Consider the following 27,840-nt stretch of genomic DNA (forward strand, 5'->3'; position numbering starts at 1 on the left):
AAAACCTATGGGATGCAGCAAAACCAGTTCTAAGAGGGAAGTTTATAGCTATACAAGCTTACCTCACGAAACAAGAAAAATCTCAAATAAATAATCTAACCTTACACCTATGGAACTAGAGAAAGAAGAACAAACACAACCCAAAGTTAGCAGAAGGAAAGAAATCATAAAGATCAGAGCAGAAATAAATGAAAGAGAAACAAAGAAAACAATAGCAAATACCAATAAAACTAAAAGTTGGTTCTTTGAGAAGATAAACAAAATTGATAAACCATTAGCCAGACTCATCAAGAAAAAGAGGGAGAGGACTCAAATCAATAAAATTAGAAATGAAAAAGGAGAAGTTACAACAGACACCGCAGAACTACAAAGCATCCTAAGAGACTACTACAAGCAACTCTATGCCAATAAAATGGACAACCTGGAAGAAATGGACAAATTCTTAGAAAGGTATAACCTTCCAAGACTGAACCAGGAAGAAATAGAAAATATGAACATACAAATCACAAGTAATGAAATTGAAACTGTGATTAAAAATCTTCCAACAAACAAAAGTCCAGGACCAGATGGCTTCACAGGTGAATTCTATCAAACATTTAGAGAAGGGCTAACACGCATCCTTCTCAAACTCTTCCAAAAATTGCAGAGGAAGGAACACTCCCAAACTCATTCTATGAGGCCACCATCACCCTGATACCAAAACCAGACAAAGATACTACAAAAGAAAGAAAATTACAGACCAATATCACTGATGAATATAGATGCAAAAATCCTCAACAAAATACTAGCAAACAGAATCCAGCAACACATTAAAAGGATCATACACCACGATCAAGTGGGATTTATCCCAGGGATGCAAGGATTCTTCAATATATGCAAATCAATCAATGTGATACACCATATTAACAAATGGAAGAACAAAAACCATATGATCATCTCAATAGATGCAGAAAAAGCTTTTGACAAAATTCAACACCCATTTATGATAAAAAGTCTCCAGAAAGTGGGCATAGAGGGAACCTACCTCAACATATTAAAGGCCATATACGACAAACACACATTAAACATCATTCTCAATGGTGAAAAACTGAAAGCATTTCCTCTAAGAGTAGGAACGAGACAAGGATGTCCACTCTCACCACTATTATTCAGCATAGTTTTGGAAGTCCTAGCCACGGCAATCAGAGAAGTAAAAGAAATAAAAGGAATACAAATTGGAAAAGAAGAAGTAAAACTGTCACTGTTTGCAGAGGACATGATACTATACATAGAGAATCCTAAAGATGCCACCAGAAAACTACTAGAGCTAATCAATGAATTTGGTAAAGTTGCAGGATACAAAATTAATGCACAGAAATCTCTTGCATTCCTATACACTAATGATGAAAAATCTGAAAGAGAAATTAAGGAAACACTCCCATTTACCACTGCAATAAAAAGAATAAAATACCTAGGAATAAACCTACCTAGGGAGACAAAAGACCTGTATGCAGAAAACTATAAGACACTGATGAAAGAAATTAAAGGTGATACCAATAGATGGAGAGATATACCATGTTCTTGTATTGGAAGAATCAATATTGTGAAAATGACTATACTACCCAAAGCAATCTACAGATTCAATGCAATCCCTATCAAATTACCAATGGCATTTTTTACGGAACTAGAACAAAAACTCTTAAAATTTGTATGGAGATACAAAAGACCCTGAAAAGCCAAAGCAGTCTTGAGGGAAAAAAATGGAGCTGGAGGAATCAGACTCCCTGACTTCAGACCATACTACAAAGCTACAGTAATCAAGACAATATGGTATTGGCACAAAAACAGAAACATAGATCAAGGGAACAAGATAGAAAGCCCAGAGATAAACCCACGCACCTATGGTCAACTAATCTATGACAAAGGAGGCAAGGATATACAATGGAGAAAAGACAGTCTCTTCAATAAGTGGTGCTGGGAAAACTGGACAGCTACATGTAAAAGAATGAAATTAGAATACTCCCTAACACCCTACACAAAAATAAACTCAAAATGGATTAGTGACCTAAATGTAAGACCGGACACTATAAAACTCTTAGAGGAAAACATAGGAAGAACACTCTTTGACATAAATCACAGCAAGATCTTTTTTGATCCACCTCCTAGAGTAATGGAAATAAAAACAAAAATAAACAAATGGGACCTAATGAAACTTCAAAGCTTTTGGAAAGCAAAGGAAACCATAAACAAGACGAAAAGACAACCATCAGAGTGGGAGAAAATATTTGCAAACGAATCAATGGACAAAGGATTAATCTCCAAAATATATAAACAGCTCATGCAGCTCAGTATGAAAAAAACGAACAACCCAATCCAAAAATGGGCAGAAGAGCTAAATAGACATTTCTCCAAAGAAGACATACAGATGGCCAAGAAGCACATGAAAAGCTGCTCAACATCACTAATTATTAGAGAAATGCAAATCAAAAGTACAATGAGGTATCACCTCTCACCTGTTAGAATGGGCATCATCAGAAAATCTACAAACAAAAACAAATGTCGTATATTAACGCATACGTGCGGAACCTAGAAAAATGGTACAGATGAACCGGTCTGCAGGGCAGAAACTGAGACACAGATGTAGAGAACAAACGTATGGACACCAAGGGGGGAAAGCAGCAGTGGGGTGGGGGTGGTGGTGTGATGAATTGGGCGATTGGGACTGACATGTATACAGTGATGTGTATAAAATTGATGACTAATAAGAAACTGCTGTATAAAAAAATAAATAAAATTCAAAAATTCAAAAAAAAAAAAAATAGACATCAGAGTCACCCAGGGAGAGTCTAGGGTGCCCCACACTCAGAGTCCTGCAGAGGGAGAGAGGGTCTGAGGAGGCGCATAACCGGGGGGAGGTGGGTTCTGCAGGCCCAGTGGACTCTCAGAGGAGAGAGCGGCCAGTGGAGAGAGATGTCACCCTCCGAGCACATGTATTTTCTCAGTGAAACACGAGGTGTGCAGAGATCAGGGTGGAAAGAAGGTGTGAAATAGCACCTGTGAGGGGGATGGTGGCAATAAGGGTGGGGCCAGTCTGGGCTGTTCTGACTGTATGTAAACCAGTGCAGTGTGGTCCTGCAGGGACTTTGGGACACGGGTGAGGACGCCCTGGACCACCGTCACACCAACAGTCCCGGGGCAGGACATCCCGGGAGGAGGAAGAGGCGCTGCTGAACCGCACGGCAGGCAGCGGGGCTGAGGAGTGGGGCTCCGATTCCGTCGGGCCGTGGGGTGCCGGGGCGTGTGTGTGCAGGGCGGGCAGGCGGTGGTGGCTGCTTCTGTCGTGAGGACCGCAAAGAATGACCTCCCTGGACCCCAGCCCACGTGTGCACGGAGCCCCTGCCACCGGCCAGAGAGCGGATGGCACCGTGAGCGCCATCCCCGCAGTGACATCAGAGCGCGGCAGACGCTCCCCTCCGCCAGGGCACTCTAGGCTAATGTAATCATAGGATTACATAATTAACCCAGCTGTCTCATTAAGAAAATCAACTGGAATTCAGGGCATAATTAGTCATACAGCAATTAGCATGCTGATGAGCAACTGATGAGAAGCTGTCTAGAGAGCGCGTGTGCCAGTACCACCCCAGTCACAGCAGAGGCAGGAAGACGCCACCCCCACACCCCACACCCCCCGCCGGGCCACACCGAAAGCCAAGTCACCGAGTCACTTCCAGTGAGTTCTCCAGATGGGTCGGGGGGCCGGGACAGGAGGCCGGGGGAGAGCCCTGAAGGTGGGGCAGCAGGCGACTCAGACGCCCATCTTGTCAGGCTGGCCTTTCTTTAACACGTGTGGAGCTGTTTCCTCAGCCTGCGAACGACCGGCTCCTTGGGCCCCAGGTTTGTTTCAAGCTGGTCGAGGAGGGTGGAGAGGTTGCCGGCTCGTCTGGGTTGCAGTTACCCCAGCACTGGTCAGAGCGTGACTGTCCCTTGTCCCCCGAGGCTGCTCTGGACCAGCTCTGGTCCTGCAGCCCAGGAGAGGGGACAGGGGGGCACCTGCAACCCGCAGTTTCATCCCACGGCCACGGCCCTGGTCCCTCTCTTGTCCGTTTTGGTGCTGGTGGTTGCTTCTCACGTGTGAATGAAGATGTTTCAGGAAGGTCAACTGAAAACATGCGAAGGGGGGCTCCGAGGTAAGAGTTCTCTCTGGAGGGGCCTGGTCACGGGCAGCTGCCAACACCGGGCGACCAGAAGACACGGACTGGAGAAGCCTCACGGGAGCAGGCTGGGGCGGACACATCGCACAGCCTTCAAAAATGCCACCAGGATGCATGCCGGTGAAAAGCTTGGTACGAGAAGCAAGGGATATTTCTAACTAATCACAAGATTTTGTCACTTTTTGCCAGGAGTGCTTACTACACAGCCTTGATGGGGGGACAGACGGGGAAGAAAAGAAAAAGAATGGAAAGAACAGTGTTTTCTGGTTTTAACTGAGAGCATGTCCTCACTTAAAACAGCTTGACAGGCACAAAGGACCGGCTCACTATTTCAGTCTTACGGAGAAACATTAAAAAGCAGCTCTCGGGACTTCCCTGGCGGTCCAGTGGTTAAGACTCTGCGCGTCCAATGCAGGGGGCGCAGGTTCGATCCCTGGTCGGGGAACTGACATCCCACATGCCACGCGGTGCGGCCAAAAAAAGAGCAGCTCTCAAAACTGATGATGTCCCTCTTTACTTCTGGATCCTCAGATGCAAGCCTGATGGGGGTTGATGGGGATATTCTCCAGGAGAGAAGGTTTTCCTAAATCCTGACAGAAACCTCCGACCGCCCCTCAGCAGCACCCGGGAGCAGGGGCATCTTGGCGTGGGTGCTGAAAACGGAGCAGCCTACAAAACGGGCTCCCTTCTGCTGGTTCTCTTTCAAGGCTTCTGAAAACTAACACCTTCTCCTTCTGATCGCAGGCCAGTTATCCGAGGGAAATGCAGTGAGCGGAGCCAGTCAGGAAACGCTGAGCGCCAGCGGAGTTTCACGAGTCCATGAATATTTTATATCACTGGTCATGGGCTCCCTTAGATTTAAATCTTAAAATCAGTCCTTCTGGGCACTGCCTTTGTGTTTGAAGGGTTTGTGTCTGTAGGACCTAAACTACATCTTAGCAAGGAGTGAAAGATGACTCTGTTGTGGGGGGGGGGGGGGGATGGGGGGCACCCAGAGAGAGAGAGGCCAGGAGGTGATGAGAACAAGCAGAGCCTCTTCCAATGGACTCGGCAGCCAGAGAACAGAAGTTCTGCAGCACCAATGCCCAGCTCACCAACCTTGTCTCCTTTCTAGGAACTTCCCCCAAAAATACCTTTGCTGAGATGTTTCTGGGACTGAAAAGGAACAGTTGTGTTTTATACCAATTATTAAGTGTGGACAAATACTCCACCGACTGCTGCTTACGGTCTTATCTGGAATCCATCACTAAAGGCTATTCAGAAACTGAGATTGCAAGTTGAATATTTTACAAATTTATGCTTCCCCACACCCCCCCGATTGTAGAGATAAAGACATGCTCATTGTAAAAAATCTGAAAAGTATCAAGAAGCAAGAGCAGGTCACCCACGCGAGGTGAATTCCCGGCAGATTATGCATACCGTGGTAATTCTGCTCAGAAGGCAGTAAAATTCCAGTTATGCAAGGGCCTTTAAGAGGAGGTCATTCCAGAATTTTCCCAGCTATCTGAGAGGGTCACACTGTAAGACCCGAGACATTTATTTCTCCTTCCATTACAGTAAGGGAAGAAGGCCGCCTATTTCACCTGTTTAATTATGGGATATTCTCTCAAAGGTGCTGTACAGTCTCCCACCCCCCAAGTAGGAGCCACCTGAGGGAGGGCAGGGGCCACGTCTCAGCTGCATTTGCATCTTGGGTGCACGGTGCCGGGCCTGGCACCACAAGTGCTGGCCGAGGGAATGTGTGAGTATGATTTCTGAACAGCACACCTTGAACTGTTTCCTGCACAGCCGGGGTCACTGTGGCTGACAGCCACTGACCTCTGCTCTCACCCACAGACACAGACTCCAGTGCAGAAGGACGCTGGTCTCCCGGTTAGGGAGTCCGTCGCTGAGGGCTCCCCATCCCGGGGGGCCTCGCCCAGGTGTCCTCAACCAAGTCACGTTGTTAGCAGATGCCTATGATGCTTTTCCTCATGTGAGTAGCCATTAGCAAATTAATTAATATAAATCTCAATCAGAGGTTATTAAAATAAAAAAATGTAAATATCTGCAAGTGTTAAGGTATCGCTATGTTGAGCATACAAATTACGATATAAAATCTGTGATAAGAATCACAGATGAAGCCATCTGGGTTAATGATTTTACTTTATGAATCGAATTGTAGAACTACTTTATGAATCGAATTGTAGAACTACTTTCCTACTGCCATGATGTTGACAATAAAGGCAAAGACCACTTTCAACTAGAACAATGAGGGATGATTATCGAATTAGGGACAGGAGGCTAATTTGGCAAACTTCTTGTTGGTCTTCCTTTTAATTCTGTAAACCAGACGGAACCATGTAAACAATATTGCTACCAAAGATGGAGGAAGTACTGCTGCGTTAACTGGGCCCTGGGTTAGAGCCGTCCAAGTCTCCTTCCTCAAGCGTCTGTTCCTCTCCAACTTCACCCCTACCAGCCGAAACCAGGCGACCTCATCTCTCCTGCCCCACATCACCTTGGACCCCTTTCCGATCTGTTTCCAAACTGCAGTCAGGAGGACTTTTTTCTTTTAATTAATTAATTAATTAATTACTTTTGGTTGTGTTGGGTCTTTGTTGCTGCGCGTGGGCCTTCTCTAGTTGCGGCGAGCGGGGGCTGCTGTTCGTAGCGGTGCGCGGGCTTGTCATTGCGGTGGCTTCTCTTGTTGTGGAGCACGGGCTCTAGGCGCGCGGGCTTCAGTAGTTGTGGCTCGCGGGCTCTAGAGCGCAGGCTCAGTAATTGTGGCACACGGGCTTATTAGGTGCTCCGCGGCATGTGGGATCTTCCCGGACCAGAGCTCGAACCCGTGTCCCCTGCACGGGCAGGTGGATTCTTAACCACTGCCACCAGGGAAGCCCCAGGATGACTTTTTTATTAGGCAAATCTGACCATGTCATTTCCCTGCTTAAAATTCATCAATGGTTTGTTAAAGTCCAGAATCCTTCGCATACCCTACCGGGCCCCTCCCTGCTGAGTCAGTGCATTCCCTTGACCTAGGCACGACCAGGAACAGGGCCCCTGCACTGCAGATGGTGTCCTGCTGTGGGTGATAACGGTACGTGGCCACTCTCGTCACTGCCCTCTCCTCCTCGTGCTCCCTGGGCTCACAGCCACCTCTGACCCTGCCCCATCCTTCCCCACCTACACACTCGTGCCCAGTGGGCTCTGCCTTCCAAGCACTTATCACACCTAAAATTCAATCATTATCTGTGTGATGACTTTTTTTTTTTGGCCGTGCTGCGCGGCCTGTGGGAATCTTAGTTCCCCGACCAGGGATGGAACCCGTGCCCCCTGCATTGGAAGCGCGAAGTCTTAACCACTGGACCGCCAGGGAAGTCCCTGTGTGAAGACTTTTGGATGCCCACATTCTCACCAGACTCGAGTCCACGAGAACAGGAAGCTGTCGGTGCCATCCCTGGCACTCAGCAGGGTTCCTGAGACACACCGGGGGGGGGGGACAGGTGCTGGCCTGGTAGCCCCACAGAGCCGAGGGTCACAGCAGCGGGGAAGGAGAGCGTGCTTTGGTTGAAGTGGCAGGATATCTCTGATAAAAAGCATCTTAAAATACCCTCAAAACTGACGAGGGAATGAGGAGCGATCTGCTGACAAGTGAGAAAGAGGTAAACATGGGGTCTTAACTATGGCAACTGTTCAGAGGATGCATCAGGACAATGTCTTTAAATGTTTACTCAGTGTCTTTAATCCGAAGGAGCCTTTTGGAAGGAGAAATAACACTACTTGGGATTTTTAGACGTGGAAGATGAGAAGAGGGAGGAGCCGGGTGACCCCACTGTTTCTTTTGCCTCGAACAATTGAGTCGCACCACCGGGGGAAGGAAAGGGCTGGGGTGGAGGGGGGTCCCCTGCTCCATGCTCGGGGCTGGGTGTATAAAGCTTGGGATGCCAGCCGGACAGCTACTCAACCCAACACAGATTCTGGACGCCAGTACTGGCCACCAAAACCCAAGGCCTCTAAAGCACACGTGCTGGTTTGATGAACCCCGAATGCTAAGCGTCATATAAATGTCTCTGCAGGCAGGCAAATCTTTACAGAGTGACAGCAAAGCAAAAGGAGAGTTCAGAGAGCTAGTAAACTGCTCCATCTCCAGGAAGGATACATTCTGTTCTCTCGTAACTTAGGTGGTTATATGCACCAGAGGGCTCTTCCCCAACGGCAAGCTGTCAATCTCAGGATAGGTTCAATGCGAACAACTACAGTGCGACACCGATAAACCTCAGGAAGCATCCTGAAGAAATAATTTGATCCATTAATTTAATCATTCATTCGACAAATATTTATCGAGTTTCTGCTACGTGACAGGCGCCGGGGTAGACACCAGGCACATAATCAGGGACGAGACCACCCTGCCCCAGTCTCTGCCCAGCCAGGAAGGAAAAGAGCTGAGTAGCAAGTACAGTAAGTCCCCTACCTACGAACCTTCGAGTTGCGAACTTTCAAAGATGCGAACGTGCCCCTGCATGCCAGCTGTTGTACTGTACTTGTGTACTTTTCAAGGGACTGTAAGATTAAAAATGGTTTCTTTTACTTTTTGTGTTTGTTTTTTACGTATTATTTGTGTGAAAAGTATTATAAACCGATTACAGTACAGTACTATATAGCCGATTGTGTTAGTTGGGTACCTAGGCTAACTTCGTCGGACTTATGAACAAACTGGATTTATGAACGTGCTCTCGGAACAGAACTCGTTCGTATGTAGGGGACTTACTGTAGTTAGAACAGAGGTAAACAGACCCAGGGTGTGGGGAGCGGGGTGTGTGTGCGCGCGAAGGGCACACCTAGGCCGGACCTGGGAGGTCAAGAAGCAGCGTCTCAACAAGTCAATCTGGAGGAGCTGGAAGAGATCAGCTCAGAATGGGCTGGGCCTGCCCACGGCGAGGAGAAGGACCCATTCCTGCTGGCAGGAAGCCTGGCATCGCCACACTGTGGACACGGGAGAGGTGGCCTGAACCGCAGAGTGGAGGGCGGAGGTTGGGATGGAGAGAAGTGGACGGAATCCAGGACCTTCTGGGGGTAGGACGGCCAGGGCTTGTTGACCCAGTGGTCTGGCGTGAGCAGCTGGGTGGCAGGTGGTGTCACTCGCCAAGAGAAGGAGACTGTTTCCTCTGGACACACTGGGTCATTTCAGGTGCCCCTCAGTCAGTCCAGCGGGGATGTCCAGGAGGATATACAGGCTGACACTCAGGGGCGAGAACCGAACTACTGAACTGAAACAAAGCTCCAAGAGCCACCAGCGTGACCCCTGGTGCATTCCGCTGCCAAGGACCCTGGGTGGCTCTGGGTGAACAGCCTCATGTCACATGTCAACAGCTGTGCTATGCCAGGCCCTACTCCAGGTGCTAGGCACAGAGCGATCAAGCAAAACTGTCCTCAGAGAGCTTTCATTCTAGTAGGACCAGCAGATAAGGAACAAGAAAACACACAGGTAAGTAAAATGTCCAAAAGTGTGGCAGCGGTGGTGGTGATGTGGTAGGGCTGGCTGGTCACCTCTTCCCGGGCTCCTGGAGCTGGGCCACATGGCCAAAATACCCTTCCCATTATTTCCAAGAGCTTCCTCTATTTTCCTGAGATAGCATAAGTTGTTATTTCTTGAAACCAGAACTCGACACACCCCACCTACATTTCTGGATTCAGCTGGATTGAAGCCCGGAGCACACAGACAGTTAAGGCCCCCCGAGTCTCCCCAGCTGTGTGACTGACCGTCAGTAAATGCACTGCTATTGACCAGGCCCTTCCTGTAAGCCTCAGCCACACGATTACTTCATCTGAGCGATAAGCGGACCTCAAAACACAGGTTGAGGGCTCCAAGCTCCATTCCTGCTTTTCAAGTAGTTGTTAGATGTGTCAGACCACAGTGTTTGTAAGAGAAATACCTGGGAGGTGGGTAAAAGTGATCTACGTGGTGTGCAAATGTACTCTGATTAACTCATTATTACAGACAACGTCAAACATTATTCGCCCCCACCACCTGAAATTAAAACTGCCAGCCATAAATGATAATTACAAAGAAAATCACCAGTATAAGGAAAATGCTGATGGGATAACATTAAGTGAAAAAAGCAGACTATAACTATATAGTCATGTTATGATCAGAGTTCCATAAAAATTATATACGTATATGAATAAGGACTGCTCAGGCAAAGAGGAGTGTTGATGAGAAGAGTGGTCTCGTTTTTGTCTGTAAGAAGTCAAGATGGAAAATAACTGCAGAAGAAGAAACCCAACGACTCGTTCAAGTGGCTTCCCAGTGGAGAAACCTCACTAAGGGAAAACCCAGAGACAAATCAGACTTCTAAAAAGAGTGTAGATTATTTAGAAAACAGTAGCTGCAGGCTCTCTGGGTCTCTGGCAAAGGCAAAATAAACCAGGCCCCTTTCAACTAAGTCACCAACACAAAACTAGCACTTGCACAAGAAAATGCAAGTGGGTCCACCAAACTGCCAGAGCCTGAGAAAGAGAGCCCTGAATGATCCATTTATTGTGAAGGAGCCTCCACATGAGCCTCAGTCAGAGTACTCAGGAAACCCCTAGGTGGACACAAACTCTTGCAGAAAATCACAGGGCTAGAATTTGGAACTAAGAGTGGGGTAAGCTCATAAGATAGCAAAAGGTTAGAACAAAGACAACCCCTCTCCATCACTAGGCTGTTCCCCTACCTTATTCCATTTTACAGATGAGAAAACTGAGGTTCAGAGAGGGAAAAGGGATGTGACCAAGACCTCACAACAAGGCCCTGGCAGGAGAATCTGGATCTCCCTACCCCCGTCCGAAGTGTCTAATGTACTTTCTGCTGTCCGTAGCTTGGTGCGGCCTCTGTTAACCCCGGCTCCCAGAGGGGACAGCAAAGCCCTCAGTGGACCTGAATTAGAATACAATTCAGAAACAAAGGAGACTTGTTTCTGCTTTGCTTTGTTAAAGCAGTTCTAGTAATATCAGTGACGCACAGAGGATTCCTAATGAGGGCAAGTGCACAGCTCTAATGGGTGGGGAGGGGAGGGTGGTGGTAACTGGGTTTCCTCGGTCAGCACAAGATGACATTCAAGTGGCTAATTTTCAGATCTGAGTCTTTTCAGGACTGAGTTGGGACCCATGTGATCATGTCCATCACCTCCCCACGGATTAGGTGAGTGGACCACCTGAGAACAGAGGATCGATGGGACCAGTGGGTGCTCTAAATTCTGCCTCACTTTTCTAGAATAAGGAATGGGGAGCCATTATCTCTCTGAATGCATAGCAAGCATTATTAAAATTTTAACTCTTTAGTTCCTTCAAAAGAAAAAACAACCCATATATACTGTAGTTAAATGGGCTACCGCTTGCCCTTGGATATTAAGTGAAAGACTTGGCCAGAGGCCACTGATTCCCTGGACGACCTGGGAGGGGAGCAAGGCATTCCAGGTGCCCTATCAGGGCCATTCCTGAACGTGGAATTGGTCAGCCCAGAACCGTGAATATCCAGGACGTCTGCATAGCGCACACACGGGTTCTCTTTCTTCTCTGTGAAACGTGCAGCATTTTAAACCAAAGCTAAAGGTAGCCCCACAGGTCTGAGTTTCTGCATTTCCAAAGGCATCAACTGGAGGCAACTCTATTACTTCAGCAAATACGCATCTGATTTCCATACTCATCCCAAGTCTGGGTTTTGGAGAATTCACATTCCCAGAACTCCCCAGTTTCCTGGGGAAGTTGCCTTAGGGAGGCTGAGAAGAATCAGCCAGAAGCCCACTGACTCACCAGACACAATGCCCGCAGGTGGGCTACAAGCGCTGGGCTTACCTGGAACATCAATCAATCTCTTGTAGACATTCAAGAAGGCTGCCTCAGCTTCTTTGCTTCTTTTACTCAGTGCATCAATCTGAAAAGGAATGGGAGAAAGAAAAGAAAAACAAAGAGCTCAAAATTTGTCAAGAGGTAATTTAAAAATCATTACACGTCAAATGGAAGTCTGATTGCTCCATGTAAATGCCGGACAGCTGGGCCTTCAACCTCTTAAACGTCTGCAAACATGCAAGAGGGAGGCAACCCACGTGGGCCTGCCCGTGAGGGGGAGCAAGGTAAGAGCGGTCCCATCGCTTGACGGAGTGGGGACTCTCCACGGAGAATGTGGTCTCTTTCCTTCTTCCACCAGTGTAGACTATGAGCTGACCACATGCCAGACGCTGTGCCAGAGGCGGGACACAGAGGAACAGCCCTCAGCCCCAGGGGCTCGGGGTCCAGTAGGGGAACAGGTTATGTGAATGACTAGGGAAATCCCAGCCGGGAAAGTGCTCGGTAAGCACAGCCGTGGGGACACCGAGAAGGGGACGTCAAGCAAGAAAGCAGGTGACATTTGAGCAGAGTCCTCAAGAGCAGCTCACCAGGTGAAGAGGTGACACGAAAGGGGAGGAACACATTCAAACACCAAAGTTCTGAAACCTGGGGGTCCTTAGGTCCTCTTTAAGAATTTTATGAAAGCCGGGGCTTCCCTGGTGGTGCAGTGGTTAAGAATCCGCCTGCCAATGCAGGGGACACGGGTTCGAGCCCTGGTTCGGGAAGATCTCACATGCCGCGGAGGAACTAAGCCCGTGTGCCGCAACTACTGAGCCCACGTGCCGCAACTACTGAGCCCACGTGCCACAACTACTGAAGCCCGCGCGCCTAGAGCCCGTGCTCCGCAACAAGAGAAGCCACCACAATAAGAAGCCCTTGCACCGCAGCGAAGAGTGGCCCCCGCAAACCGCAACTAGAGAAAGCCCACGCGCAGCAACGAAGACCCAAAGCAGCCAAAAATTAAAATAAAATAAATTTTAAAAAAAGGAATTTTATGAAAGCCAAGGACCCTCTCCTAGAAACACACACACACAGGGTTACACACTCTACTTTAGGACACTCATGTGTCCACGTGTGTTCTGTCCATAGAATCCAGATTAAGAACTGTGGATAGGGCTGTAACCCCAGGGAATGTGGGGCTGCTCGGGGGGGGGGGGGTGTGTGTGGACATGGATACATGGGTGTGAGACTGGATAGGTGAGGGGGTCGGTGCTGGTGGAGGAGGATGACCTTCACCGTCTGGGCCTGAGTCAGAGTGGAAGGAGGACAGGAGGGGCCAGGCAGGAGGCGACCATTCCTAGGTTGTTGCCGCTGCCCTGGTGAGAATGTGCAGGGCAGTGGCGCTGGGGACTGAGGGAAAGAGGCCAAGCAGAGAGATTAGGTCCAGCTGAGCTGATGTGAGACATGGAGGGTCCAGGTGAGTTAAGGACGGTGCCCAGGTTTCTAGCTCAGGCAACGGCGCGTTCCTGTGACGGTGGCCAGGATCAGTGTGTCTCATAAACAAACCCAGCTGAGCTGGCTTCCCTCCAGTGAAAAGTCTCTTCATCAAAGAAAGGTGACGCGTCCCAAGCAAGCTGGACACACATCCAAAGAGGCTTCTGTGGTTGGATGGACTCAGCATGTATTTTGCTCCCATAACATGCTTGCTGAGACAACAGATCACTTTTTACCCCTGAAGCGTGCAAGATTCTACATGCACGGAGTTCACGTTGGCTCAGGAAAAGGACACTAAATTATATATTCCTCTGTCCCCTCACAGAATTATACTCTGTCTCCAACGTTATTAAAGAGGCAAAAGAAGTGGCGTAATTACAGGGCCTCTCACCTGAGCCAACCAACAATTTGTTAAGGGCTGAGAGAGGTGACCTGATTAAGGATGGGAAGACCCTGGGGAGGGGGACACAAAGGCTGTGGGAAGGGGAGCCGGGCAGGTCTCAGGAAATCCAATACAGAGCAAAAAAGGGCAATGCATGCATTTCCAACTTCTACCAAGTTGTGCTAGAAAATTCCTACTTGAAGTCAGTCGCCGAGAACTCAGACACGTTCCCCCCACGCCCCCGATAAAATAAGCTTGTGATTTAGGTGCTGGGCATGTTTTCTGAATAATCCACAAGGACTACTTAAAAACGATAAGATGGCTGGCTATTTTTAAAATATTCTTTTTCTTTTCCCCTCTGATTCTTAGCAGTTCATGCTCATCGCACAATTAGAAATATATCAAAAACTAAAGAGAAAATTAACACCGTAATTCTGCCATTCACCAGTGGAAGTCATGCCTCTGTCTGTAGTTCCCTTTAATTCTGAATGAAATGTAGGCATGTAGGCAAACTATAGAGACAGTAGATTAGTGGTTGTCTAGGGTTGGGGACCGGGAGGATGACGGCTAAGGGGTGTGGGTTTCTTTCTGGGGTGAGGAAAAGTTCTACAATTGATCGGGACTGCAGTAAAAGTCAATGAACTGCCGAGTTCAAATGGGTGAATTATATGGTATGTGAGTTACATCTCAATAAAGCTGTCACAAATGTCTGCGTGTATATTTGAAATCAAACCATATGGAAAATTTTGTACTGTGCTTTCATGAACATATAAAGTCTTTCCAAATGTCTATTACAAAATTTGGAAAATGTCTTAATAGTAGTATTTCAACTGTACCTAACCACCACCTACATAGATGTTGTGAGCAAAACTGGATATTTGGAGTTGCCTTTCCAGACGTCTGGAGCTTTCCATGCGCTCCGGGCCTTTCTGCCACCTCCTGAGAGAGGTGCCCATGGGCAGCAGTCTGCCCAGGAAGCAGGACAGAGGCCCTGGTGGATCTCTGCACCTCTCAACACCCAGAGGGTTCTCTGCTCGGCTCCGGATCTGCCTAGGGAGGGCCCCTCGCTTCCTAGGGATTCTGAGCCCACAAAGGCGGCTACCTCTAGAGTGGGCAGAGGATGGGATCTGGAAGGATCCTGAACACTGTCTTCTCTCTCCCTTATGGGTTGTTGAGGGGGGACGTGGGATTGGCAATCTACACAACACACTTGGGACTGTTACAGATTGCACTGTGCCCCTGCCCTGAAAGCCCTAACCCTCAGTACCTGTGAATGTGGCTTTATTTGGAAATGGGGTCTTGGCAGATGACCAAGTTAAGATGAGGTCCTTAAGGGGAGCCCTAATCCAACAGGACCTGTCCTTATAAAAAGGGGAAATCTGGACACAGAGACAGTCACGCACACAGGAGAACCCCATGTGAACGTGAAGGCGGGGATTGGGGTGATGCACCTACAAACCAAGGGACGCCAGAGACGGCCAGCAAACCTTCAGAAGCCAGGGGAGGGGTCTGGAACAGACCCTCACAGTCCTCAGAAGGAACCAGCCCTGCCCATGCCTTGATCTTGGCCTTCTGGTCTCCAGACTGTGAGAAGTAAACATCTGCTGTTTAAGCTGCTCAGTTTGCGGTACTTGGTTGCGGCAGCTCTAGCAAATTAGTACGGGAACCATGAATCTGCGTCGTCTTCCCCTCCCCCTTCCACAGACGCAAGAACATTCAACCGAGTCCTGAGAGAACAAGGCCAGGTTGCTGAGTTTAACTCATTAGGCAACTGGACTGAGGTTTCTTAAGAGAGGTGATGAGAAGTCCACGCGTGGGTGAGCTGCTCCTTGATGAGGTCTCCCGAGCCTCCTTCTGAGGTTTCCAAACCCGGAAGAATTTGTTGATTCTGGTGATTTTGAGACTTTCTCTGCTCGCTCACTCTTTCGACTCCCCCCACGGCCTCTGCCCTTGTCCAAGAACAGGCCTCGGGCTCTGAGTTTTGGTCTGTCCTCTCCCTTTCCCAGCCCCAACTTTGCTGGGGTGGTCCTTCCCTAGAAGGCCTAGCCATGCTTCCAGAGCCAGTGCACGTCTCATTGGCCCCAGGATGCGTGTGCCGGGTTCCCCTGGGGCCAGGCTGGCCGGCCTTGCAGGGTCCAGGGCTGGGCGGGTGGGTGAGCTCCCGTGGGTGAAGCACTCAGTGCCTAGCGCAGGGAAGTAGGGCCCTGTCTGTCCTCCTTATCCTTCAGTGAGGGAGGAAAGAGACGGGGTCATCTTCATCCTCACGCCCTCTGCACCCGCCTTGGAGCCAGGACTCGGCATGGCACCCCCTCACACGGTGGGGAGAGGTTTGTGAATGAGAAGAGGTTGGGGGTGAGGTCTTAGGCACAGATGGTTGAAAGTCGGATCCTAGGTTAGACATTCTGGCTACTTAATGTGCAAAGATAACCCGAGGGAGAGATCCTTTCTACCATCCCCACACCCGCAAGGCCACTGTGAGGGGCGGCAAAGGACAGAGGGGCTGCTGGTGGCGGAGCTGGGACAGATCTGGAGAAGCTCTGACGGCGCTCAGGCCCTGGGTAAAACCTGTTCTGCTCCAGGGATCGACCTCACCTCCTGCCACGCCTCACACTCCAGCCACGCCCGGCTACTCCCTGTTCCCTGAATACACGAGAGCGATTTCCCCGCAGCCTGGAAGGCGCCTCCTTGGAATGTTCCTCTGATCCTCCAGGCTCAGCTGATCCAGCTCTGGGCTGCCGGCCACTCCCGTCACCATATGGGATTGCCCGGAAGGTCCAGGACTGCAGACAAGGCTCCGTTGGGAGATCTTAGATTCCTTGAGAGCCCACCCTAGGCTTTCCTCCCTACGACCAGTACACAGTAGGTGTTTAATACATTTTTATTGTGTGAATGAAAATTTACCTAAATTGGTCAACTGTTCTACCTGCAGAAGTGAGCAAATGGTTACGGGATGCAGTTTTAAGTCTTTATGAAAATGCTCAACACGTAGAGTTCTTTGATTTTCGGCGTGTGTTTCACGTGCTCCTATGATGACAGCCGCTTGGCTGAAGCCAGCGCACGGGAGGCCTCCTTCCCCACCGCGCATGCCTGGAGAGCCCTGGCCAGCCTCCTGCAGGGAGCTCCGTGTCCCCACTCTACGGAGAGGCCCAGTGCTTCTATCATGAGTTTCCCGGATCCAACAGTTACCCTTTCAACAACATCACTTTTATAATGCGGAGTTTGGTTTTTCTGTAATAAGGATGAAAATTCAAGATAAAGGTCTACAGAAAGCTATCTTATTCCAAATCTCAATCAATATTTGCTTCCAATAGGATGAAAAGTCAGAGACCAGGGTTAGAGGCCAAGTTCATGGAAATCGACTGCAAGACCCCCGAGATTTAGAAGGGGTGAGGGAGCACCTGACCACTCGGGAGCCAGCAGAACTGCGCTGTGGGGCTTGGGGCATTGTGTGGAGTATAAGTCACTGCCCCCCTCCCTGTGAGGGCATCGCATGTCTCTGCCCACTGCCACGTGACTTGGGGGGGCTTCCCAGCCCACGGGTGGCAGACTTGACCACGTGGAATATAAGGGGTGGTGCCACACACTTTGAGCATAAGATTTAAGAGTGTGTGTGTGGTTCCGCTCTGGTGTGCTCTCTTTCTCTGCCATGAGAACAGCATGACCTTAGAGGAGCCGCTTCTTCCACTGGGATCTCTGAGTAAAGACAACACATGGTTCCAGAGCCATCCCGCCAACCCACAGCCCACATGTAACATGAATGAGAAATCGTCTCTTGTTGCCATTAGCCGCTGAGATCTAGGGTTGCTTGTTACTGCAGCGCGATCCAGCAAAGCGGCCTATTACGAGTCCTAACAGGTGATCACGTCTCTAAGATGACAGCACAAAGTAAAAATAAGGACTAAACGACCAATATCGTGAGGGCCAAAGGATTTCTCTTCGTCTGCTGTGAAGCTTGATTGTTTATTTTCGCCAGGGGCAGGGCAGGGGGGAAGATGGTATGTGATCAAGGAAGAAAGGGCACAGGATTTAAAATCAGAACAATGGATTTAAGACATGGCTCTATCACGCAGTTTGGAATACTGGGCCAGCTACATACCCTATGCCTCTATGAATTTCACTTTCTATGTGTCTAGGAAAAGATACTGATGAGAATACCTGCCTTGTAGGAACCCTCAGAGAATCGAATGAGACAGAAGATGTGACAACAGTGCAGAGCTAGTCACAAGCTGGTTTTCAGCGTTGGTGATAATTACTGACCCATGCTGTATTTAGGAGGAGAAACAGCAGACAAATATCAACTAAATTAAGCACCAAAATTTCAGGGGGTTCAAGGAGAATTCACAAAGCATTAGTTTTGTGAATTAGAAATTACAAATTACAAATCATTAGAAATCACCACTTTTAAAAGAATTAGCCTATTAATAAGACTGCCTCTTACACAGCATTTCCAGAGGGTTGCTGCAACATTTCAGGGGCTTGGTTATGTCTTAAATGACATTCCCTGCAGAAACTCCCCCACCCACCTATAACTCAGAACATGAATGGGTTTGAGGCTTTGGGGTTTGTTACTGGAATTTTCAGCAGGAGTCTCCAGTTCTCTGTAGAGGAAGGAAATGTGGGGAGATCAAATACAAGCCTGAATTTTAACTGGAAGGTGTTTTGTTTAGAACTGAGAAAAGGATCAAATAGTGTAATATTGGCAGATGTGTAGATCCTCCTCCTTCTCTTCCAGCCTCGACCACTGGTCAGTCAAGCGGTCCTGCTCACCTGGCCTTAGAAATCAATTTCAGAATTAACGTCTCTTTCCCTCCCTTGATGCTTCAGCCTTAATTGAAGCCCCCACCCCATGACTTCCAGTTTGGACACTGCAGACCAGTACTCAGAGGATCTCCCCGACGGCGGCCTCTCCTTGCCATGGAGCGTGAGGCGTCCTCCACGGTGGCCTTGGAGTATCGCCCCAGAGCCCAGGAGGAACACGCAGCCGCCCTGCCCTAACGGCTTCTCCTGGCTCCCCGACTACAATCCACACTCCTTGGGCTGGGCTTCCAGAACCCTTCCCAACACGGCCCTTGTTTACGCTGCCAACTTCACCTCCCACCAAGTCCCACCACTGCCCATGCTTCTCCACACCAGGCCTCGCCCTCCCGCCAAGGCCCTGCCCCTTCACCCTCCGGTCTTCATACCCGAGGTCCTCCACCTGGAACGTTCTTCACCCCAGGCACGGGGGACCCAGTTCTCCCTTCATGGGTTGGCCTACGTGCCACCTCCTCTGTGGGGTCCTCCCGACTTCCCCAGACACGGCTGGTCGCCTGGCTCTTGTGCCACCTGAGCTTGTTGTGAATCCCTCTGTGCCCACTTCCCGCACCGAGCGACGAGGCCTCCCATCTGAGAGCTTCCTTTCCACCACCCTGTGGTCTGTCCCAGGCCAGGCCAGCGTCACCTTCGTCTCTTGACTCCCGGCACCCAGGTCCTGACTAACACAGGAGGCCGCCTGGGGCGTGTCTGTGAATGAACGAGGGTAGATTCCAGGCTGCCCAGGCCAGGGGATTCCTTGAAACTCACTGGTGACTCCTGCAGCATCGATGACTGTGGAAGCTCAGGGTGGACAAGGTAGTTTCCTACCATCGAGAGCTTCAAGAAGGCTGTTGCTATCCACCGCACTATAGTCTAGTCCAAGAAGTGGGGAGCCATGAGAGTCCAGCTCCGATCTGGTTTAGGGGAGCCAAACCAACTGCCCTTGTCAGAACTAGAGGACCCTGGGGAGGCGGCGTCAGCGGAGGGAAGGGCAGGTAGGGGCTGTGCGGGTGGAGAGGAACCAGCCAGGGGGTGTCGTCTCTAAAACGGAGAAAATTAGACCTCCTCATGGGCTTTTTGTAAGTATTAAGGAAACGTGTGCAAAGTGCCCGCAAGTGGGCCCAGCTCTCGGGAGGGACGGAGCCCCGCGGCGGCTGCTGTTAACGCAGAGGCTCTGCTTGCGGGCCGGTGACTCCAGCATCTCCCCGGGGGTGGCCTGAGTCTGGGGGCCACGACTGTTGCTCACCCAGCTCATGGTGAAAGGCATGCTATTCACCGGGTACCCTGAGCGGAGCGCTGTGGACGCCGGGCACAGCCCAGCTGGGCCACACACCCACTGCCCACCCCCCCGGCCACACACAGAGTGCCCTGTCACACCAGCTGTGTAGCACAGACGGACAGCGGCGTGGACTTGGTGCAAGGGCCCAGGCATCACCAAAGAGATACCAAACAGAATGACGGGTCTTGATGTCTGCCCAGTGCAGCGTATTTTGAAATGGAAAGGGCTCATCCTTTCAGAGCATCGTCCGGCCTTGCCACGCACAGGTGGCAGGCAGGGCAGAGGCACCCGAGCCAGGACCTGGATACAGAGCCGGAAAGGCAGGGCCGAGCCCCAGCTCCAGCGCTAACAGAGGTACGCTACCTCAACCCGAGTCAACCTCTCGGTGCCTCCGTTTCTTTGTCTGCAAGATGGGGAGGACTCTTGTGCAATGGTGACGGGGCCGCTGTGCTGGCAGCGCCACTTCTCAGATGCAGAAACCGACCAAGTCACTCAGAACCAGGTCCGCGAGCAACCCCTCCTCCCCACAGGATGACACCCCAGCACAGCGCTGAGGCCGGGGGCCGCGCGGCCGGGGGAAGGAATGCGTGCTTTGAAGGAACGCAGACTTGGGTTTGAATCCAGTCCTGGTGCTGGTTACTGGAGGATCTGGAGGCGGGTTACTTAAACTATTTATGCCTCTGTCTCTTCATCTGTTTACTGAATTGCCGAGTTGTGAAATAAAATGTGGGTATCTGGTATGGTCGGGAGCTCGCAGCAGGTGAGTAAACATCTTTGCCTTCCTGAATAAATCCAAATCAGCACTCTTCCCACTACACCACAGGCCGTCCCCCCTCTGCCATCAAACTGAGCAGGAAGCCAAAATGCTTAAGGTCTTGGGGGACAGAGACACTTAAACAACATTTAAGATACTACGGTAGCAATGGCACACTCAGGAACAATCCGTAAGCCTACACCCTGGGAATTTACAAGCTAGTGATTTAGAAATAAACACAGACCGTTAACGGAATTTTCAAATCGATGTGCACTGCTGGACTACGGGCCAGTGAAGACCAGCGAGAGCTGCAGGGAAGAGAGAGAACAGTTTTGTCTCTACGTCTGGCTGCAGAATTCCTTCCAGAGCAAAACATGATGTGAAGAGCCACGTGGAATTCCAGAAGGCATGAGACTGACCAAGGTCCTGTCCAAAACAGAAGCGGACGCAGCCACAGCTTCCGAGTTCTAATTTTAACTGAACCCGGCCACGTAAGAGAGGAACATATTTTCTGAAAGAAGATCGCAGTAGCCGAGAGCCCAGTAATTCTTCTCTAAGTACACATCTACTTAATGCTTGGCAAGTACCAGTCTTGCTACTGCTGTGAGAGTTCTATGGGGAGACGAGAGAGGACGCCAGAGGGCAGGGGACCCTCTTCTGGCCCCCTGGCCACCTCTGGAGTGATGTGTAGAGAAGAGAGATTGGAAACGGGAGTGGGAGCCCGGCTGCCACCACCAGCTTTGGTTCTCAAGGTCACGTTCCTTCATGACTTCCAACCCGCACACGGAGCGCAGGGAGGAAGGATCACGTTGGAGATACTCCCCATCGCAGAGAACTGAACAGGACTTGTTGGAAATCCATACGCTGCTCAAGAGCAGGGGGCACAAAGCCCAGAGGACAGTTTTGGTTGTTAAGGCAGTGCAGTGTAGACCTGGGTAATGACACAAAATCACGTCTTATATAAACTGACGACATGTTCCTTAACTATGCCCCCAAGCCGAAAGATCCTAAGAGAATAAGCCTGGAGAATTCCAGAAGAGAGTGCCACGAAGAGTGAATGGGGATGCGGGACCACAGAGAAGACCTGTGGCAGAGGGGACAGCAAGGGAGTAGTAAAGACAATAAAATAGCCGCAAGCATGTCATTCTTCCTTTACAGTTTACAAAGCCCTTTCAGGTACGTCTGACATCCTGGCTGTCGACATATACCTGAAGGGCTGTTGTGGGGAAGAAGGATTAGCCAGCTTCTCTCCCCCTGGAGCACAAACCAGAATCAACAGGCAGAAGTTACAGGAAGGCAGATCACAGCTTAACAGCAGGAAAACCTCTGCAAACAGCAGAGTGCTTCAGAGGAGGATTGTGCTGATGCCTGTCTGACTCACTAGTCTGTTCATTCCTTCACTCTGTCAATACAAGCGTTCAAGGAGTGGCTAAAACGTGCCAGGAGGTGTGCTAGCCTAGCCTCTGGGGCCAGAGCCTCCACTTCTGCCCCCAGAGGACACAGGGTGGAGGGTGCCGTCCCCCTACCCCCCACAGGCAAATCGCAGCAGGGCTGTGGAGAGGCTTCCCAGAGGACGAATGCCTACCCGAGATTTTAAAAACACTATTTTGTGAACAGATGATATGTATATAGTAAAAAAAAAAAAAAAAAAAGTTCAGGTATAAAAGCATATAGAGTGTTCGGCAAGGTTGCACAAGACAAGATCAATATACGAAAATCAACTGTCTTTCTATACACTAGCCAAAAACAATCTGGAAGTGAAGTTAAGAAATGTTCGTGGATTGGAAGGCTTAATATTGTTAAGATGGCAAAAGTCCCAAATCGGTCCACAGGTACAATGCAATGCCTATCAAAATCCCAGCTGACTTCACTGAAGAATAAGACAAGCCAATCCTAAGGTTCATATGGAAAAGCCAAAACAATCTTGAAAAAGAAAAACAAAGTTGGAAGACTTACACCAATCTCAAAACTTACTACAAAGCTACATTAACCAAGACTGTGTGGTACTGGCTTAAGGACAGACGTACAGAACAATGGAATAGAGTAGAGAGTCAAGAAGTAAACCCTGACATTATGGCCAACTGATTTTTGACAAGGGAGAAAGGACAGTAGGGAAAGAATAGTCTTTGAACAGATGATACTGGGACAAGTGGTTATCCATGTGCAAAAGAACAAAGTTGGACCCCTATCTCACACTGTAGACAAAAATTAACTCAAAATGAATCAAAGACCAAAATGTAAAAGCTAAAGCTATAAAACTCTAAAAGGGAAACACAGGTGTAAATCTTCATGACCTTAGCTATGACACCAAAAGCACAAACGACAAGTGAAAAATGGATAAATCGGGTTTTACCAAATTTAAAACTATTGTGCTTCAAAGGACACTATCAAGAAAATGAAAAGACAACCCACAGAATGGGAGAAACTTTTTGCAAGTCATATACCTGATAAGGGATTAGTATCCAAATACAAAAAGACTTCTTACAACTCAACAATAAAAAGACGAACTGAATTTAAAAATGGACAAAGGTTCTGAATACATATTTCTCCAAAGATACACAAATGTCCAATAAGCACATGAAAAGATAGTCACTAGTCATTAGGGAAATGTAAATTAAAACCACAGTGAGATACCACTGCACACCCACTAGGATGGCTATAATCAAAAAGACAGTTAATAAGCTTTAGAGAGGATGTAGAGAAACTGGAACCCTCACACACTGCTGATGGAAATGTAAAATGACGCACACTGGAAAACAGTCTGGCAGTTCCTCAAAACATTAAACCTATTCCATTCCTAGGTACATACCCAAGAAAAATGAAAACGTGTATCTATGAAAAAACTTGTATATGAATGTTCTTAGCAGCATTATTCAAAACAGCCAAAGGGCAGAAAAAGCCCAACTGGCCATCAACTGATAATGGATAAATAAAATGTGTTATATCCACACAATGGAGTATTATTCAGCCATAAAAAGGAATAAAAGTACTGATACATGCTACAGCATGGATGAATCTTGAAAACATGCTAAGTGAAAGAATCCGGTCACGAAAGACCACATGTTGAATGATTTCATTTACATGAAATGTCGAGAATGGTCAAGTCTACAGAGAGCGCTTAAGTAATTAGTGGTTGCCAGGGGCTGGGGGTGGAGTGACTGGGGAGTGACAGCTAATGGGTATGGGCTTTCTTTTTGAGGTGATAAAAATGTTCTGGAATTGGATTGTGGCGAAGGCTGCACAACTGTGTGAATATAATAAAACCCATTTAATCGTAAAAAAGAAAAGAGAGACAAAAACAAAAGTATAAATATACAGTGAAAAGTAGGTCTCCTTCACATCCACATCCACCTGTCGCTCAGCTGCCTGGTCGGGAGGCAAAGACTCACTTGAGTATCTTTCCAGAAATATTTTATGCGTTTGCAAGCACCTTTATACACACATTGTCTCTCTTAAAACACACACACACACACACACGGTAGGATATTATAGATACTGTTCTGCATCTCATGTTTTTGCACACTTTAGGTCAGCTTCCTTCGTGGTGGGAGGGGCAGGGCTTTGGGGCAAGGGGAGCCTGTGCAACACAGAGTGGCCTGTTTGAAGTGCAGGATCTGCTGTGCCTGGTGCCTAGCTGGGGGGGTGGGGTGGAGTGGGAGGGCCTGGGGGCTAAGCGGGGGTGGGGGTGGGGGGTGGGGGGGGGCGGCAAACTTTATCCTGAAAGGTACCGGGGTCCCAGAGGCTGTCAACCGGGAAGTGACGAGCTTGCTCTGGACGGGAAGGCCACGCCCCAGGAGGCAGGGAGACCTTGGCAGGTGGCAGCACAGCCCAGGAAAGAGGAAAACCTCACCAGGGATGGGGCAGGCATGCGGTGAGAGGCCCCGAGAGCTGGGGCTGATTCCCGGGGGAATTTAAGAGGGCGAAGGAACTGGAAGATTCTGTGATCAATAACTAGAACTTCCACTTTTCCAGCCCTGCTTTACGCCATGATCTTTAAATGCATACACATACACGTACCGTCTCTGCTCTGCAGGGCGGATTTTCCATTCTAAGGACGAGACACGGAGAAGCTAAAATGACTCATTCAAGGTCACCCCGTTAAAAGATGATGTCAGGACTCACATCCAGATCTGTCTAATTGCAAAATCTGGGACGTGTCTGTGTGGTGTTCTCTGCTACTCTAAGCTGTCCCCCTGGAGAGGAGGTGCCAGAGGGGCGGGTGGGCACACAGGAGAGAAGCCGGGGGGAGCAGGAAGGAGCAGTGCGTGTGTCCAGTACCCCGAGTCGGCTGCCACACCCCTAAAGGTGTCGGCCCACAGTGCAGCCCCGGATGCGAACGCCAGGAGGTGCTCGCAGCTGGGCCTCTGAGCCCTGCGTGTCCCGCGGGGCACGACTGCTCCCAGGGCAGTGATGCCCGTCTGCTGCTTCTCAAGAGAACACTCGCTCAGAGGTTTGCCCTGGGACAGTGCCCGGCCCCGCGTCCCACACTTGCCCTCCCAAGTCCCCAAATATCCGTGGTCTCAGGCCTGAGGATGAATGGGGGCTTGAGGGCCCCAGGGTAGTAGCGGGCAGGGTGGGATCTGAACCAGGAGCTGGAGGGGCTCCCTGAGGATCACAAGCACATGATCCCAGGACGGGACCGGGAGACGGCAAGAGGCCAGGAGAGCCGAGAGCCTGGAGCTGGGGGCACAGACTTCCCTCCAGGCACCCGCTCCACTCCTCACACTACGGCCCTCCCACCCGCTCACTCTGCTTGGCGATAATGTCCCCTGAACAGGGTGGGGTGGGGGGAAGGCTTCGAGAGATCATGGAAATGGTGATTGGTAGAAGCAAAATGCTACGCAAATAATTATTGGCAAAGCAAGCAGCGGCACAGTCTGAAGATTTGGGAGAAGTGGGACGTGGAATAATCCACGTTCAAGCAACAGAACTTCCCTGGGCTATCATCAGTGTCCCCGTGCTCCCCCGCCCCAAGTCACGCACACAGGTTCACAGTCCTTCTTTCGACCATCTGGTCCTTGGTGTCAGTTTCATTTAAGGAATTACTGCATTAAATTGATGGAGCATTAGTAAAACCTAATTAACATCCAGATTGAGTTTTTCCAAGGGGAGGGAGATCTGCAGAAAATAAAATACCCTAATAATTTAAATTCCACAGTATTCAAATAAATACTATATGACTGAACGTTACAAGCAGGATAATTTTAGTCCAGGAAAAAAGCTATTAGAGTCAGTCTATTCTCACAGACAAATACTACTTCTAATCCTCATTCGAATCTGTTGCCCTCAATTCTTCACATTTATTATATGAGGAAACAGGCACTGAGAGAGATCAGCTGACTTGGTGAAGGTCAAGGTCACTGGCAAGTCAGGCCTCAAACCTAGACCTTATAACTCTAGGTCCAGTGCTTTTAACCTTCACATCACAACTGCCTCCTGGTATCACATGATTTCCTGAATGGGGCTGGGAATGTAAACACACAGAATTGAGCCTTTTTTTAATCAATAGAGATTGCTTTTGATTTATACACCAGGGGTGTTAACTCTCCATCTATCCATCCATTCAACCAGCCATTCATCCATCCACCAATCCACCTCCCTGCCCATCCATCTACTTGTCCAGTCATCCATCCATCCATCCATTCAACCATCCATCCATCTATCCATCCAACCAGCCATTCACCCCGATCCATCCGCCTACCCCTACCCAACCATCTACATGCCCATCCATTCATCCATCCATCCATCTACCTGTGCACCCATCTACGTGCCTGCCCATCCCTCCATCCAGCCATTCATCCACCCATCCCCAACCATCCATCGTTTCCGGAGGGCCTACTATGCGCCAAGCACTGTGCCATGTGGGGATACACATCCTGCTCAACTGTTAAGCTCCATGAAAGCCGCATCTGAGTTAATTACCTAAGACCACATATTAGGGTCTAGCTCGGGTCTAGTCTGGCACCCAGTAGATGTTCAGTAAACACTCACTGAATGAAAGAATGAATGAGTAGACCCTGTCCTCCAGAAGCTCATGGTCTGGGAGAAGACATAATTCAGCATGACCAGGGTCACAGCTTGGCCACAAACAGAGCAGTGGAACAGTCCAGGAGCGTGTGGTGGCCCTTGCCGAAGTGACCCCCACCCAGCTGGCTACAAGATCACTTTGGTGGCTCCATCAGTGTGGGTTCCCTGATACAGACCCTCTTTCCCGAGCTGTCAGGGAATGTAAGTACAATTGGGCAAGTCCTGGGGCTCCCCTGGGCACTGGCACCCGTCCCCCTGTCACGTGGGACCTCGAATTAATTACCTGTGACCCTCTGATCTCTATACCCTCAGGTTCTGAGTCAGCTTTGCCAACGTATCTTTTTACTAGTTTATTCTAGGGCTCTCTGAGCTCCCTTTTCTGCATTTCAACTCAGTTCATTTCAACAAACATCTCCCAGGCACCTACTGGGCGCCAGGCCCTGGGAGAGCAGCCCGGAGCCCTCCGTGGCCTTGTTCCGGAGCAGGGTCTGCCGTTGGACCCTCAGGGAGCACCACGTCCAAGGGCACCTGACGCGGGTCCTCCGGCAGAGAAGCCAAGGAAGGCCGGGGAGGGCCTGCCGCGCGCGGCTGTGCGCCGTAAACATCCACGAACTCTGCCGACGGTTACCGAGAGGATGTTAAAAATAATTATCTGCTGAAAATATTAGATTTGCTCTGGATTGTTCATTACATACAATGGCTTAATAGGACTTTTATTGAAGAGCTGCAGGGCTCTGGGCCGAAATCAATTTGCCGTACCCTCGGAATCTTCATGTATGCTGTTGGCTTCCCCGGCGCGGAGCAATTTGTAATAGCTTTGGCGGGCTGTTGTTTTCAAAGCTCCGGCTCCATCACAAGCATTTATTTCTGACCACAAAATTACATTTATTCAACAGAAAGCAGCTCCAGGTCTTTAAGAGGTTAACTTCTGGAGTGCTTGGCTGCGGTCCAGCCGCGGCCCAGGCGCGGCGGGCGCGGTGGCGCAGGCGGCGGCGGCGGACGCAGCACCGGGCGGGCGGCCGTGATGAATGGGCTGCTGAGCGCACCCCCTCCACGTGCGCTCGGCTCGCTCACCGGCTTCCATAGATCACGGGCTTAGCCTCAACGTATCTGACTGAAATTGAATTTG

General features: G+C 49.5%; 1 protein-coding gene across 6 annotated transcripts in view; it reads right to left on the reverse strand.

Moving 5' to 3' along the window:
* Positions 1-27,840, reverse strand: part of CUX1 (cut like homeobox 1) — a 371,822-nt gene that overhangs the window by 158,818 nt on the left and 185,164 nt on the right. For all 6 annotated transcript variants that reach the window (XM_068565281.1, XM_068565280.1, XM_068565279.1 and 3 more), the window contains exon 4: positions 12,009-12,087. In XM_068565281.1, coding sequence (XP_068421382.1) covers positions 12,009-12,087 — 79 coding nt within the window. The remainder of the gene's footprint in view (positions 1-12,008; positions 12,088-27,840) is intronic.

Source organism: Eschrichtius robustus, chromosome 16, assembly GCF_028021215.1.
Source record: "Eschrichtius robustus isolate mEscRob2 chromosome 16, mEscRob2.pri, whole genome shotgun sequence".
NCBI classification, from domain to species: domain Eukaryota; kingdom Metazoa; phylum Chordata; class Mammalia; order Artiodactyla; family Eschrichtiidae; genus Eschrichtius; species Eschrichtius robustus.